Source organism: Arachis duranensis, chromosome 7, assembly GCF_000817695.3.
Source record: "Arachis duranensis cultivar V14167 chromosome 7, aradu.V14167.gnm2.J7QH, whole genome shotgun sequence".
NCBI lineage: Eukaryota > Viridiplantae > Streptophyta > Magnoliopsida > Fabales > Fabaceae > Arachis > Arachis duranensis.
Genome location: NC_029778.3, coordinates 20,118,957 through 20,135,419, shown reverse-complemented (window position 1 = coordinate 20,135,419; position 16,463 = coordinate 20,118,957). Strand labels below are relative to the sequence as shown.

The 16,463-nt window shown below is 33.2% G+C and overlaps 1 protein-coding gene across 2 annotated transcripts in view; it reads left to right on the top strand.

Annotated features, from left to right (window-relative positions):
* The window catches only part of LOC107458205 (probable O-methyltransferase 3), a 12,610-nt gene extending 5,349 nt beyond the window's left edge, over nt 1–7,261 (top strand). The window contains exon 2 of one of the 2 annotated variants that reach the window (XM_016076405.3): nt 6,871–7,261. In XM_016076405.3, coding sequence (XP_015931891.1) covers nt 6,871–7,179 — 309 coding nt within the window. In that variant the 3' untranslated portion in view covers nt 7,180–7,261. Of the gene's footprint in view, nt 1–725; nt 875–6,870 lie in introns of those variants that run through there. The other variant, XM_052252179.1, reaches the window with a different exon arrangement.
* Nucleotides 7,262–16,463: the final 9,202 nt, after the last annotated feature.

The window sequence follows — 16,463 nt, the reverse complement described above, 5'->3', positions numbered from 1 at the left end:
GCCAGGGCTGGAGCGTCAGTACGAGCTCATACTCCCCGGGGAAGACAAGAGGGTCTACTATATAAACCCTAACTCCCCGGAATTGTCGATTGGATGTCGGTTTCTAAATCTATGTTCACATGACTGGGGGTGCGATTTCATTCTCGGAGTTTGTGCAGGCACTGCTTAATTGATGTTTGGTGGCGCCGTCTCAATTGCATCCCAATAGTTGGACGGCCATCTGGATTTTTGAGTTGGTCTACAAGTACCTGGAACTTCTAGCTCGAGTGGAGGTGTTTCTGTTTTTCTTTTTGTGTACTCTTCCGACCAAGGGAAACACCAAAAGGGTTATGTGTTGTTCCGAGCTCAGCTGAACCGGCAAATATTTGAGTTATTTGAAGACTCTTTTCATGAGTTTAAAGGAAGTACTTTAAAGTGTGTAATGCTCAGGGGCACCATCCCTTTTGGTTGACCTTGGAGGTTGAACGTCAGTTTCTAACGTACTAGAATTTTGGGCTGCTGCATCGTACTTGACGCGTGTAACCTACAAGGGGCTGTCTCTCGAGAACAAAGACAACAGCGATGTTTTGTGGTCGATTTTCGGGGAAGGTCCGTTGAATACTTGGGACATCATGGGCGATCTGGCGATGTGCCAAACTTACATTGGTGTGTATTTAACTGCTTTCTTTGGTACCTCTCTACTTCCCGGGTTTGAAACTCATTCTTTCTTCTTTTTCCTTTTTCAGTTCAAGTGACAGGAGGGTTAACCAACTTAGCGAGGTTGAAGGCTGCCATAGCCAAGGAGGAGGGCGAGGAGGGCGAAAAATATATATTTAGTGATAACGTGAGTTTTATGGATTAAATTAAATTGTTTTGGATGAATGAAGTCATTTGTTTGTTTGAAATTGTTAAAAAGAGTTTGAGAAAATGTTGGTTTGATTTATTGGTAACAAATTGAGCGTTAGAAATGATTTTGATATTGGAATTGGTTTAGCTTATTGGAAATAATTTGAAAAGGGTTTGAAAGATGGTTTGGTTGGGACTCGAGATGGGTGGCAAAGTCTGAATTTTAAAGGAGATGCTGCCGAAATTTTTATAAAAAATGGAGATTTTGCTTGAAGTATTATTTAAACAAGTATGGATAAAAGAATTATATTATTTGACTTCGATTTATAAAGAAAAGAAATGCATTATGTTTTGGAACTTGATTTATTAAGAAAAGTATTATGTTGGAGTTTCAATTTATTAAGAAAAGTATTATATTTTGAATTTTATTTAGTTAAGAAAAGAACTATACTATTTTGAATTCGATTTATCAAGGAAAGGTTTATGTTTCGAGTTTGATTTCTTTGAGAAGAGAATCATGTTTTGAGTGTAAATAATTGATGAACGGAAAGGGAGGTGTGATGATGATAATTATTGAATAAATTGAATGATGATGAGGATGAATTTGATATGGAAATGTTTTGTGGGGATAATGATTATTTACAACCCACCAGATTTTAAAGAAAAATTATTTTGTGAGGATCGTGGTTATTTACCTCCCACCAGTTTTTAAATGAATATGTTTGGTGGGGATGTTGGTCATTTATCGCCCACAGGTTTTTCTTTTCCAATTGAAAACATCTGGGGGGGATCGAGGTAGTTTAACACCCGCAGATGGTGGGGATCGAGGTGGTTTACCGCCCACCAGGTGAGGATCGTGGTACTATACCGCTCACCACTTTTCAAGAAGAGATGCATGGGTTAGCTACCGGACATGTTGGGTTGGTTATATAACCGACAGATGAGACTCATCGGCCATAGGTCAGACATGCATCATATGCATTTGCATGCTTTATTTGGGTTTGAATTTGTTTTGGAATGCCTAATTGCTTAACTATTATTAACTACTATCTGAGCTACTTGCTGTAACTGCTATCTATGTCTGTGCTTTTCTTATCTGTTTAGTCTGTGTTTGCTCTGGTGTGATACTTTTGAGATTGAATTTTGATGCTGAATTGATGATAAGTGCTGATTGATTGTGTGAATGGGCATGAGACCATAATTGGTTTTTTTATTGAGATTTTTGTAAAGTATGAAAAGTCAAGCTGGTTTAGCATAGACTTAATGAACCTATGTTTGGAATAGGTTGGTCATTCATACAGTCTAGAAAACTGATTAAGATTTTCTTATAAGAAAAGAAAGGTTTTGTATTTTTAACATATTTAAATATTAATTTAAAAAAAAAGGTTTTTGGATAATTAGCCATTGGTTTTTAAAAGATTCATAAGACAATGATAATCACTAAGCTTTAAACCAGTTTTCTTATTAAATATCTTCTTACGATAATTCTGAAACTCTATGGTGAGACCGTGTGGTTAGGTTCTCACCCCCTATAGTTTTACCTTTTCAAGAATTGAATGAAGGAGCTTACGAAGAGTTTTATTGCATTTTGTTTATACGATGTTGTTTTAGTTAGATAATTTTTCTTCCCTCGTCTATGTTATTATAATATTGTAAGAGGGATAGGAGTTGTATGTTTTATATGTATATTATATTTATAAGCTACTTATGTAATAAGTTTTGTATATATGAATATGCTTGTTTGTTTTCAAGATAAAGTATTTTTTCTGATTTTTCAAAGAAAACAGCAATAGGATTTCGAGTTAAAGGCTCATAATTTATTACTAAGTATATGAGGTCGTCGTAATACTTCTTGCTCTTAGAGTGACGCAGCTAAAAGCGTGACATTCTGATAGTAAGGGTGTTACAACAAACACAGTTTTCTCCTCGTTAGGTTGGTGCATCGGTATTTGATTGTACTCGGAGTATGCATCCATGAAGCTAAGGTACTGATGTCTCGAGACAGCGTCTACTAATCCATCGATGTTTGGTAGGGGAAAGGCTTCTTTAGGACAAGCTCTGTTCATGTCCGTGTAATCGGCGCACATTTGTCAATTGCAGTTTGCCTTTTTTACTAGTACGACGTTGGCCAGCCAGGTCGTGTAAGGGAGTTCTCGGATGAAGTTGGGGGGAGCTCTTGGATGAAGCTTGCTTCAAGTAGTGCTTTGACTTGTCTTTTGACTTCGGATGCTTAGTCGGGGGACATTTTTTTCTCCTCTAAGCCATCGGTTTGGCCTTTGGATCTACAACCAAGCGATGGGACATTAGATCAGTGTCTATGCTTAGCATGTCGGCCGGGGTGAATGCGAATATGTTTCTGTTTTGTCTCAGGAGCTTGATCAGGTCGCATTTTAGGTTGTAGGGTAGGTTTTTGTTGATGAATGTGAATTCATTCTTGGTCTGCTCTATTTGTAGTTTTTCCATGTCTCTTTTCAGTTCTGGTCAGGGTTAGCCGTCACATCGAGGTCAGCAAAAAAGATGTCTGCTGCGTCTCGGGACCTTTTGCGGAGGGCTAGACTGGTGTTGTTGCACTCTATTGCAACTTCCCATTTCCCGTATATTGTTCCGATGGTGCCGTTGTCGGCCTGAAACTTCATGATTGGGAACTTGGTGAAGATGACGGTGGATAGGTCGTTGATCGTCTTTTTTTCGAGGATGACGTTATAGGCTATGGAATCTTTTAGCACTACGAATTCTGAGATAATGGTTTTCCTTTGGTTAGGGGTGAACGCGGATCGGATCGGATTGGATATGACCAAAATTTTGATCCGATCCGCACTAAAATCATCGGATCGGATCGGATCCAATATCCGCAGTTTCTAAGGTTGGATCTGATCCGCACATTTGCAGATCGGATTGGATTGGATATCGGATATATCTGTAAAACACAAAAATATTTTTAAAAGCTTATTTTTATTAAAAAAATATCAATAGAATTTATTTTTATGTTTACTCTTAAAACATACTTTTCTTAAATAATAAATTAAAATAATACAACATATATGATAATTATTAGTTGAAATAAAACATAAAAAGAATATTTACTTATTTATTTCTTTATTTTTGCGGATACACGGATATGCGGATACCAACACAAAATCTGCAATCCGATCTGAAAGCCTTGTGGATCGGATCCATATCCACAATTTCGAGTCGGATTCGGATAAACACTGCGGATATGCGGATCGGACCCGATCCATGAACACCCCTACCTTTGGTTTCCAGTACCGATGGTGACTGGTAGTATAATGGAGCCATCTAGTTTGAGAAAATTATCTCCGAGCCCTGTTATTCCTTTTCGATGGTCCCATATGTTTTTGTTTCGGAGGCTAAGCTTGTCAAAGGCATCTCGGAAAAGGATGTTGAACTCTGCTCTGGTATCTACAAAAGCCCATTTGACCAGGCTGGTTTCGACTCTGGCTGAGATTACGAAGGGGGCGTCCTGTGTCGAGGTACTGTGTTGGCAGTCATCGGGAAAGAACGTGATTGCTGCTGGGAGGGTCGAGGTTGGTGTTTCATTTTTTACGGCTAGCACCCTGAGGTCTTTTTTTAGCACTAATTTGGATTTTTTGGCGCGTCTTTCCCTGTGATCACATTTACTATTACGGTCGGGTCGATTTTTAGGCTTTCTTGGTGTACTTGTTGTGCCATTCTAGGGTTGCGACCTTCCCATTTTGGTGATCTTTCTTTTGCAGTCTTTTTGGCTTCTCAGATAATCTTGGCGAATTCGGGCAGTTTGCCATCTCAGATGGCTTGTTCGATAGCGTCCTTCAGATCAAAGCAGTCTTGGGTCTTGTGTTTGTACCCTCTGTTGTAGTTGCAGTATAGGCTTTTATTTCCACCTGTTTGCTCCTTTAGTTGTCGCGCCTTTAAGAGGATGTCTCGTTCCATTATTTGGTGATAGATCTCTGTGATCGAGGCGGGTAGGGGTGTAGTTAGTGAGTGTTGCCGTTTATTGGCGGCCATGACTTGGCTTGCCTCTTCGTCATTTGTGTATTCTCTTGTGACATTTTGGATTTCATGCACGGTCCAAACTGGCTTGGTGGTGAGGTACTTTCGGAAGTCTTCGTTCATAAGGCCATTGGTCAGACAAATACTGGCTACCGAGTTCATAAGTCTGTTGACCATTAGGCACTCATCGTTGAACCTATTGAGGTATTTCCTCATGGATTCATCTTGTCTTTAAGTGATTCCGAGTAGGGTGATCAGATGTCTTGCTTTGGTGATCCTGGTGGTGAACTATGCGATAAACTTCCCGGAGACATAATCGAAACTAGCTATAAAGCCATTGGGGAGGGTGTTGATCCATTTGATCACGGGACCGACTAGGGTTACTAAAAAGGCCCTGTATTGGACCGCATCGGCGGCTCCTTCTAGGTTTATCCTGGCCTCAAAGACCATGAGATGCTCTTGCGGGTCCTTCGTCCCATCGTATTTCATATTAGTGGGCTTGTCGAAGCCCTTTGAGAGCTTGGCTTTCAGAATTTTCTCGGTGAATGGGGTGGCTCCCATTATCACATGTTCGCTTCGTGTTTGCTTGGTATCTCGACGGTGTCTTCGGTCGTCCTCATCGTATCAGCATTTCGGATCTCTGGAAATGTTGTGGTTACGGCATTTTCCATGTCGTTGTTCAGGTGACCTGTCATTCCTGGTTTCATGATACGATCGGGTCCTAAAGGTTGCTTGACTTGCATGTTTCGGGTAGTATCGCTTCTTGGACATGACTCGGCCTTCGAGGTTTTGCACTCTGAGACAAAGTTCTTGATTTATCTGGATTATTTTCTCTCCTAGGCCATTAGGTGCTCGAACTTTACCAGGCTGTCGATTGTCCTTCTTCTGTTGCCGTCGAACAGGGGTTGGCTGGCGGTGCACAGCACCGGTTATCCTTCCGTGGGTGAGGGAAATGCTATCTCGAAGTTCGGGTGTCTGGCTTCGCGGATTTGAATTGTGATGATGACTTGAGGATTGCTCTTTGAGATTCTCCGTCATGCGACGTGCCACGATTTGGCAAGAACCCACAGACAGTGCCAATGTACTAGAAGTTTTTGATACGGGTTGTGAGATGGATTAGAGACTTGCGAGTCGAGGCAGTTGTCGGGTTGTTTGACTGGAGCGACGAGGGTGGATACCTTTAAAGACACTCTGACGCTCAAGTCAAAATGGATCTAGGAGGTATGTGTGTAGGGAGTGAGTAACGTACCTGAGGGGGACTCTGTTTCCCCTTTTTATATAGCTCGAGGTAGTTATCTTATCTTATTAATTAAGATAAGAGGGATATTGAATGTTGGTTAGGAATTGTAGAGCCAGTTTGGGCCTCGAATGGGGTCAAAGCCCAGATAATCAGGTCAGAGGCTGCTCCGATGGGGGATCTGGGAACCGGGTCCGTAACAACAACAACAGATGCAGTAAATGTATTCAATATATTAGATTAAATTCTCATTTAATTATAATTGGGTGAATGATATTTCTTTGGAAAGCTAAACGGCTTATTTTTTCGTTAACCATTTACTATGTTAAGGAGTTTTAACCTGATTTCTTCTCTAGGTTAGCACAAGATAGGAGAATGAAAGGCTTGTAGTTAGCAATGATCTATTAAATTGGGGGAAGGGATACATGTAAGGGAATTGTCAATATTCAATATTTAGTAGAGTTCCAAGATAGATAATTAATTACAATTTTTATATTGAATCCTTTACATATTTATAGTGTTTGAGAAGAAATTTACAAACAATTTAGATAGATCTATATAAAATTCAAGAGAACTATATATTGATATGATTTAGATAATACTTCTGATGTGTTGACGTGCAATTAGGTGGGGATTTTTGGGACTGACTATTATTACTTTTGATGGGTCGACATGCTCATCATTATATCTGAATTTTTTTTATAATTATAAAAGTTAAAATCCTCACATTATGACATAATTTTGTTGGTATACATGCATGACTGATTTTTTTTACTATTTTTTTATCATAACTTTCACTTTGAATTGTAATACTGTAGTGGATTTTGCATGACTGGGAGGACAAGGAATGTTTGAAGATATTGAGGAAATGCAAAGAGGCAATCATGAATAATGGCAGCAACGGAGGGAAGGTGATTATCATAGATATGGTGATAAAGGATGAAAAGAAAGGTGATGATGAATCACTTCAAACACAACTCTTTTTTGACATGCTGATGATGGTGTTGCTGGCGGGAAAGGAGAGAAATGAAAAAGAATGGGCCAAATTAATATTTTCTGCTGGTTTTAGTGACTACAAGATAACTCCAATTCTAGGAGTAAGGTCTCTCATTGAGATATATCCATAGCAACTTAATCACACACTAATGGATGAGAATATTGTATTTGAGAGTCCTTTAATTGTTTAATATCAAAGTTGCACTTTAATTACTTGTGTCGTCAAGATTCTTTTGGTGTTCTATCTCAATTCAACCATTTTAAAACTTTATCATAGTTTAAACTTCTATTGTGATCGTTTAATTATAATTATTCATAAATTATTAATGATTTAAGTTTATTCGTTAATGTTAATGTTTAATAGATGCATTAGATTAAAAGTAATGACACATATAAAAATAATTTTTTCTCTGCCCATAATTACGAGGTTTTTACTGTTCTATTTTACTGAAAACACTCTAGTAAACTACCATGATGAACATATGAAAGAAAGAGAAAGAAAAAAGGAGAGAAATCAATAATCTTAAAATTTAACTAAACTAATCTTAAAGTTCGACTTTATCATAATCAAAATAATTATGACAACTAAGTCAGATATGAAAATCACAACTTTTAAAATCTTAATTAAAGCTTCCGCTTAAGTTAATTTCTACATGTGGTATCATAACATGTATTTTAAAAGTATATAATTTTTTCTGGTTTAATTATGATATATAGATGATGTCTACTGTTCTGATGATTTTCTGATTGATTATTTATAGTAGGATTTAATTAAGTGAATTTCAAATTTTTATGCCATCAAAACTGGATTTGTGGTTGTAAATATTCTACTTGTTTTTTTTAGAAATTTTAATTTGGCCATAAATTATACTCATATATGAATTTAGTCTTGAGTTCATGTTCATTATTGATGATAACTATTAAATTAATATTTTAAACCCTAGTCTTAAATTTATTTTGAGTATCTAATGTTCTCTATTTTTATGAAAATCTATAAATATTTTATTTATAGTATTAAGTTTATTGTTGATTATTTACTACTTAATTATGTACACCAAAGTGAAAAATTATGATATAAAATGTCAGTATAGATATTAATGTGTTAATTAATTTTAGAATTAGATTTATTCAAAGAAATTTTTTTATTATTAATAAATTTAAAAGTGAAAAAAATTTATTATTCTCGAGTTAGATATATATATTGTCCAAAAATAGTATATGTATTTAGTAGAAAATTTTAATCTTCAAGTACGATAAATACCACATTTATTTGTATGTTAGTATATTGTAGAATTTTACTCAAATATGAACTATAATATGTTGTGTTATGTTCTGTAATCTGAATAAAAATTAAAATTAATATGAGCATTGTATGATTAAGTTATAGATATTTCAATTTATTCGCAAGCTTCTTCTGTTATCATGTTTAATGGCTTAAACTTCTTTGAATAGAGTGAGCAAGTGAAGTTTCATTTAGATCTTTTGGATCTTGACTTGTCACTAATGACAATGATGAAGATGAGAAGTATGTGTTTAAGATATGAGAATGTTCTAACAAATTGACCCTTATATTTACGGCAAATGATTATTACAAGCAATATTAAGACTACCTTTTCACAAATAGAAAATACTAAAGAATATCTTACATTTATAAAAGATTGCTTTCGATGTACTGATAAGTCATTTGTTAGTACATTAATGTTACAACTCACGACCATAAAGTTTGATAGGTCTAAGAACATGCAAGATAATACTATTGAGATGACTAATATTGCTGTAAATTTAAAGTCATTGGGTATGACAGTTGATGACTCCTTCATGATGCAGTTCATTCTGAACTCACTACCTTCTGAGTATGGAGCTTTCCAAATTAATTATAATGTCATGAAGGAAAAATAAAATGTTAATGAATTGATTGAAAAAATCATACAGAAAGAAAATATACTTAAGAATTGTGACAGCCATTTTGTCAACTTGGTTCAAGGAGCTGACAAATCAGAAAAGAAATACAAAGCCCAAGAATTTTAAAAAGAAAGGACATGTTAATGCAAAATAATATCATTTCTGCAAGAAGAAAGGACACTTCCAAAAGAATTGTCCTAAACATAGGGCATGGTTCGAAAAAAAAGGTTTGTTTAAAATATATATATTCACTTTTGAATCAAATTTAATTAATGTTTCTCATAATTTTTGGTGGTTTAACTGGTGCTACAACTCATGTATTTAATGTAATGCAGGAATTACTTGCAATCCAAACCACAAGTCAAAGTAAGTTATTCCTCTATATGAAAAACTATGTGAAAGCACCAATTGAAGGAATAGAAATTTATTGCTTAGTGTTAGATACAAGCTTTCATTTAGATTTATCTAGGGCTCTTTATATTTTCAATGTCTAGAAATTTAATTTTTGTTTTAAAGTTGGAAAATTATAGTTTTTCTTTTAACGGTGGACATGACTGTTTTAATTTATATAAAATTTCTAATATTATTGGTTATAACATTCTGATTGATGGCTTATATAAATTAAAAGTTGTTGATCAATTTTTTAAATTCTTGTTTATTAAGTACCAGAATAATGTAGTTAGGCCAAATATGCCTAAGAAAAGTTATGTATTCTTGTGGCATAAACTTTTGGGTCATATATTTAAAGAAAGAATAGAAAGATTAATAAAAAATGAGATTTTACAAAATCTAAATTTTGCTAATCTTGATTTATGTGTGGATTATATTAAGAGAAAACAAATCAGACAAAACAAAAAAGGTGCCATAAGTAGTTAGTTTCTTGAAATTATACACACTGATGTAAGCGGACCTTTTGATGCTCTATTTATTGGGGAAGAAAAATATTTTATTATTTTTATTGATGACTTTTCACGTTATGGGTATGTCTATTTGCTTAAAGAAAAGTTTCAAGTAGTTGATGCTATTGAAAGTTATATTAAAGAAGTTGAAAGGCAATTAGACAAAAAGTTAAAATTTGTTAGATTAGATAGAGGTGGTGAATATTATGAAAAACATAATGAAATAGAACAATGTCCAAGTCTATTTGCAAAATTTTTAGGAAGACATGACATATGTACACAATACACAACGCCATACACACCACAACAAAATGGTGTGACAAAAAGACGTAATCAAATATTAATGGATATAGTTAAAAGTACACTGAGCGATTTTTCTTTATCCAAATTTTTGTGGATGTATACATTAAAGACTGTCATGTATTTTTACAATTTCTATTTTACTGAAAATCCTCTAATAAACTACCATCATGATAAACATCTGAAAGAAAGGGAAATAGAAAAAAGCCAATCTTAAAATTCAACTAAACCAAATTTAAAATTCAACTTTATCATAACTAAAATAATTATGACAACTAATCCAGATATAAAAATTACAACTTTTAAAATCTTAATTAATACTTTCGCTTAAGTTAATTTCTACAAACCAAACATATATTTAAATCCTATTTATCCACGTATTTTATAAGAAATTATTATATTTATTTTATTTTATTCTCTTTCATATTTTTTTATTTTTATTATTTTTAACACTATTTAATTTTTCTTCTATCTCATTGAGTTCATAACTTTCATTGATAACATAGAATAATTAATATATGGGATTTCGGTATTCATCCATCTTTGTAAATATAGGAAGTTTTATTTAATAAATTGTCTTCATTATTTATGTTTTATTTTAGTTATACTTATTGTAAAATAAAGGTTTTAACTCAGTTGAAAAGTGAGGTTGAATCAAAAAATTATTTTTAATATTTAATAAAATTGATTGTACAATACACTAAATTAAAGAGATTATTTTTGTCTTTATTTTGTTCTTTAATAGCACAACAAAGCAAAAATAAAAAGTTGCAAAGATAAGAGATATAAAAGAATAACATCACAATATATTTTGGTTTGACCATAAAGTGTAATATAACTTAAGTCTAATTACTACCACAAAAATAATAATTGTGATCACTATAATTAAAATTGATTATAAATATTAATTTTAAGAGACTCACATTCTTATAACACACTTAAACTAATTCAAATTTAGTAATCTCTAAGTCCTAACTTAATTTAGATAAGAGAAACTAAGTGCACTCTAATTCTAGTGCACTTTCGAATCAAATACTCAAACAAAAAAATAAATGACTTTTGTGTGATCAACTCTCTTTATCTTTTAATATTTCTCTTAATATTAATTTAATTTTAAATAATAAAAAAATATAGACACACTCAAAAATAAAAAAAAAACAAAGGGATATTGTATGTTATCTATGAAATATACTCGAATTGGTTGCCTTCTTCCTTGAATAATTCTTTATATAAGACTTTGATTACTTTTTCAATGTTAGAATCATTTCCTATTTGATCAAGCTAGCTATTGTACACATCAATACTCTATCCCTTGACAATGAAAAGATGAAACGATACTTTCTACAATTAAACATATTATATATATATTGGGGATAAAACATTACTTTAAAATGAGATTATTGTTATTAATAACATATAAATATTAAAATTATGTTAATGTATTAATTAAAATACATTATTAGAATATAGAGTTGCAAGAATTAAAATAATTAAAATTTATTAACTTTAATTAGTCAAATTAGCATAAAATAAGAAAGAGATGATTAATCATATTAAATAAATTAAAAAATATTATTGAGCAAAGCAAATGTCACAATAATTATATTACTAATTTGAAAAAAAAATTCAATTCAATCCATTCAATTTTTATTTAAAATAGACAATTAAAGAACACCAATGAATAAAAATAAATGAAAATAATAAAAAATAATTTTGGTAGTATAAATAATTAAATTAAATTATTATATACAATTTTTGCTTTTTACTTTATTATAATTTAAGTTAACATTAATGGTAAAAAATTAATTTCAAATAGCCCAATTTGTATTTTACAACATAATTAAAGCACAATTCATACTTTTTTATCTTGTGATTAATCAATATTTTTTAAATTTTTTGGTTAAGTCTTCTATATTTTATGATTGATAAATTTTCTCTACAAAATACAAATTTGTGATGAATTATTATAATCGAAAATAAAAAATTATAAAAAAATCAGATAAAAGAAAAAAACTAGAGTAAAAATTTATTTTGAAATTAAAAATTTGTCAATTGTATTAGAAATTCTAAAAATTTGTATCTTATTATATAATAAATTTTGTTACTCACTTCAACTTCATTATTCCTTTGTATTCAAAAAGTATATAATGTCACACTTATTTCAAAAAAGATGAAACTCTTCAAATACACGGTATAATGTATAATTTAAGAACAATAAGCTAAAAAATATCTAGAATTTTTTAATAGTATTTAAAATTTTCAATGACGATAAAACAAAGAGTTTAAATTTACCAAATGAATTCAATAGTTACCCTTTGGACATCTTATTTAAATTTGAATTTTAAAATTTAATTTGTATCTTTTTTTTCCTAATATAAATTATTTTTGACAAAATATAGAAAAAAAATCTATTAGACCAAAAAAATATTCTATCAAAGACTTATTATAAGGAGATTTATAATTAGAAAAGAAAATAATAAAAGCCTTAATAATAATAAAAAAAGAAATGAAGCTCATATTAAAAACGGTTAGAAAAGAAATAATAAAGTTCGTATTAATAATAATAATAATAATGTTGAGGAATGACGTTGCTACTTTAGGCTTTTAGCCTTCGCTTTTGGCCATCATTTTTTCATTTCTTTACTTTTTTATTTAAATTATCAAGTCATAAAAAAATAAAGAATAATTCAAGAAAATGAAAACAGCAAGATCAATAGTAACTATACAAATCAAAATATATAGGAGAAAAATAAACTACTATATGATAGAATTAATAACATGAGTAAATTTCATCATTAAATAAACAAAGTTAATGCAAAACAAAATTACACATAAAGAAAAATAAAAGAGTTAATATGTTAAAAAGTGACAAAGTGCGAAGAGATGACAAACTATCGGAAGGTGACGAAAAACATATGGTTTCTCCATGAGAATAAATAAGTAGTGGATGAACTAATCGGTGAGGTCAGAAAGGCATCGAAGCATTGACAAAAGAGAAAGAAAAAATAGCACGGAAGAAAAGTATGAAAAGTAGGTGATTTCACCAGAAGAAAAATTAACTTATCCTCATCAAGGAGGATACCATGACTCTAATACTATGTTAGAAAGGGAAGATGAAGCAATAGAAAAAAATATTTGTGAATATTCAAGTTGTGTAGAATGATACAATATAGAACAATATTTATATGTTGTAAAATCCTACCATACAAAGTCTTATGCTTAAGTTATAATTCAGAGATGGTAAAGTATTACGATCTCAAATATAAAATTTAGTACGTATAATAGTGTGAAAAATGATTATAACTAGAAGCCTTTGAAGAAAAAGGGGTAAGACAAAATCGTAACTCGAAAAGCGCAACACTCCGATCGATAACGTAACGAATAAAGGAATAAGCTAAAGTGAGATTATATATATACAAAAGAGTGCCAAAAATAGGAATATCAAAACTCAAAATCTGGTTGTGAAGATAACCGGTCCGAGCATAGAAATATATACATGTAAATAAAATAAGGAACCCCAAGGAAACCCAAAGGGACATAAATACAGAAAACCTATTCTCAAAAGCCACCTCTAAGAGGAGTCATCACAGTATGTATTATTTAGCGGATATAAAAGTATCTAAGCAAAACATAAAACCAAAATAAAGTCCCGAAAACCAAGGAATCTTTGCCAATCCAGAAGTCTCCAGTATGCATCAGCGAGAAGCCTCACGTCCTGTATCTGAAAACCACAAAATTCGCATGGGTGAGAACCAGAGGTTCTCAGTATGGTAACAGTGTCCACATATCTAACATGCAATGTCCTGGGAAAGCCAAAGGCAAATCCTAGAACTTTCACCAGATAAATTAAAGCTTATAAACAGACTAATCCACAAATGGCAACTGACTAAAGATCTTCAATCTAACTAATACTTCCCTTTTCAATTCCTTCAGACCTCCCAACCACCAGCAGGAGTATAATATGGCAAACACAGTTATATCAGACAAGAGATATACAAATAGGAAATAGATACGGCATTTAGACAATTAGCAAGTAATATGTAGTCAATTAGGCAATCTCAAACAATTCACATAATATACATATGATGTATGCCTATCCTAATGGCTGATAATATCATCTGTCGGTTATATAGCCAACCCGACATGTCCTGGTAGCTAACCATTGGACTGTCCCTCTGTCGTGCATCCCCAACTCGAGTTATACTCAGTATAATTCATATTCATAATTCATATCCAACACCCTCACTAGTGTATATTCACGGGGGCGAGCTCATCCGTAACTTTTACAGTGTCCGGCCACACTTACATCATAGGGTCAGCAGAGTATCGAGTCTCCACCTGGAGCACATGGTGGCTAGCCACTGCTTTCACCCAGGAAAACTCGTATCTGAGATAGTGGAAGTGCAACATTCACATTTCATTCAATACGCATATATGCAATCATACTCAGCCATAAATCAATAATGGCCCCGCCATAATCTGATAATAACTCAGCCATCTGGCTCACAGTTTAATCCAGAACCAGCCAATTCATCAACAAATACAGCCCTTCGGCTCATGGCATATAAAGCAATTCTACCGCCATCCTCCGTATCTCATATAATCATCTTTGATCATCATTGATCATAAATTTTCCCCTTTCTTCAGTCACAAGTTACAACATCCCCTAGCTCCTTACTCTTTGCTAGGCATATCATAATGATTTAAGACATAAGGGGTGAGATCGGAGGCTTAGAAGTATGAAAATTGGCTTTTAAACCTCAAAAATCAACTTTGGGATGAAAACAGAGTCACGCGTGTGCGTCGCCAACGCGCACGTGTGGAACACCAAAAAGTTCATCGTCGCATATGTGTCGCCCATGTGCACGCATGGATGGAAAAACAGCCAAGTGACGCCTACGCGTCAGCCACGCGTACGCATGGGTGCGTTTGTGCTCCACGTACAAAACTAGCACAATTTTCGCATAACTCTCGAAAAAATGGCTGGACATTTGGTGCAGCTCACCGACGCGTACGCGTCGGTCACACGCACGTGTGGGTGGTGGAAACGATGTGTACGTGTCTGTCACGCCTACGCGTGGATGCGCGTTCTGCCAAAAATTTTTCTAAGTTAAAAGCTGTAGAATTCACAGTTCCAAACTCCAATCTTTCGACGGACATAACTTCTTCATTTCAAATCATTTTTCGCCCGTTCTTTGAACGGCATGAACATCCCAGATCCAATTTCATTTATAAATAAGTTTGGCACAAAACGGGGATATGGAGTCCAAGTTATGCTCTGTCAAAGTATACCCAAAAACCATATTTTTATACAAACCACAAAGTGCCATTTTCAAAATAAACCAATTTTAACCCTTTTCAAAATCAACCAAAACATACCAATTTTAACCCTTTTTGAAATCAACCCAAAACATACCAAAAATCAACATCAAGCCTCCTCAACTCATACATTAACATGTTCATCAATTTCACAACCACTATCCCACCATTTTAACACATCTCAATCAAATGGCTAAATTACAAACACATTAACATGTCATACATCCTTCCTCATCCCAATTCCCAACAACACCATTTCCAATCAACCATCATTACACATAATCAATATCATACTCACCATCAATATGGTTTCACACACAATTCAACCTCAATCAATCATCAAGCATATATCACAACATGTATATCTCTCATGCATCATACCATCAAGGCATCAATAATCATAATCACATATATAACCACATAATATATCTCAACTATTCAATAACATCAACAATTCAATGCCTATCTTAGGGCCTCTAGCCTAAGTTTTCACACCACATTACATTTTAGATACAGGAAACCAAGACCATACCTTAGCCGATTTTTCATGCTCAACCGGAGTACTTCTAAACCACTTTTTCACAAGCTCTCAAGGTCTCAACACCTTCAAGAACAAATTTTTGCACACCAAAGCCCTTTTTCAAGCTTTCCAAAATCTCAATCAAGCTTTAATATTCACATACACACTACCTAAACTATAATTATCATACCCAAACACAACAACTCAATACCCAAATATCATAGAACAACAAATTCTACTAGGGTTAAGAATCTTACCACACTCAAGGTTTAAGGAGACAAGATTAATATTCTCCTTCAAGAGAGTTGGGTCCTATAACATCAAAGAGCTCAAAATCTCAACACTTTTTTTCCATAAAATTCGAAATTAAGGGATAAAAAACTGAGATCAAATCATAGCTTACCTCAAGAATAAAGTTGTGAATTTTGTAGAGCTCTTCACGGTAAACGCGTGGCCGCAAACGGTGCGGCAATCG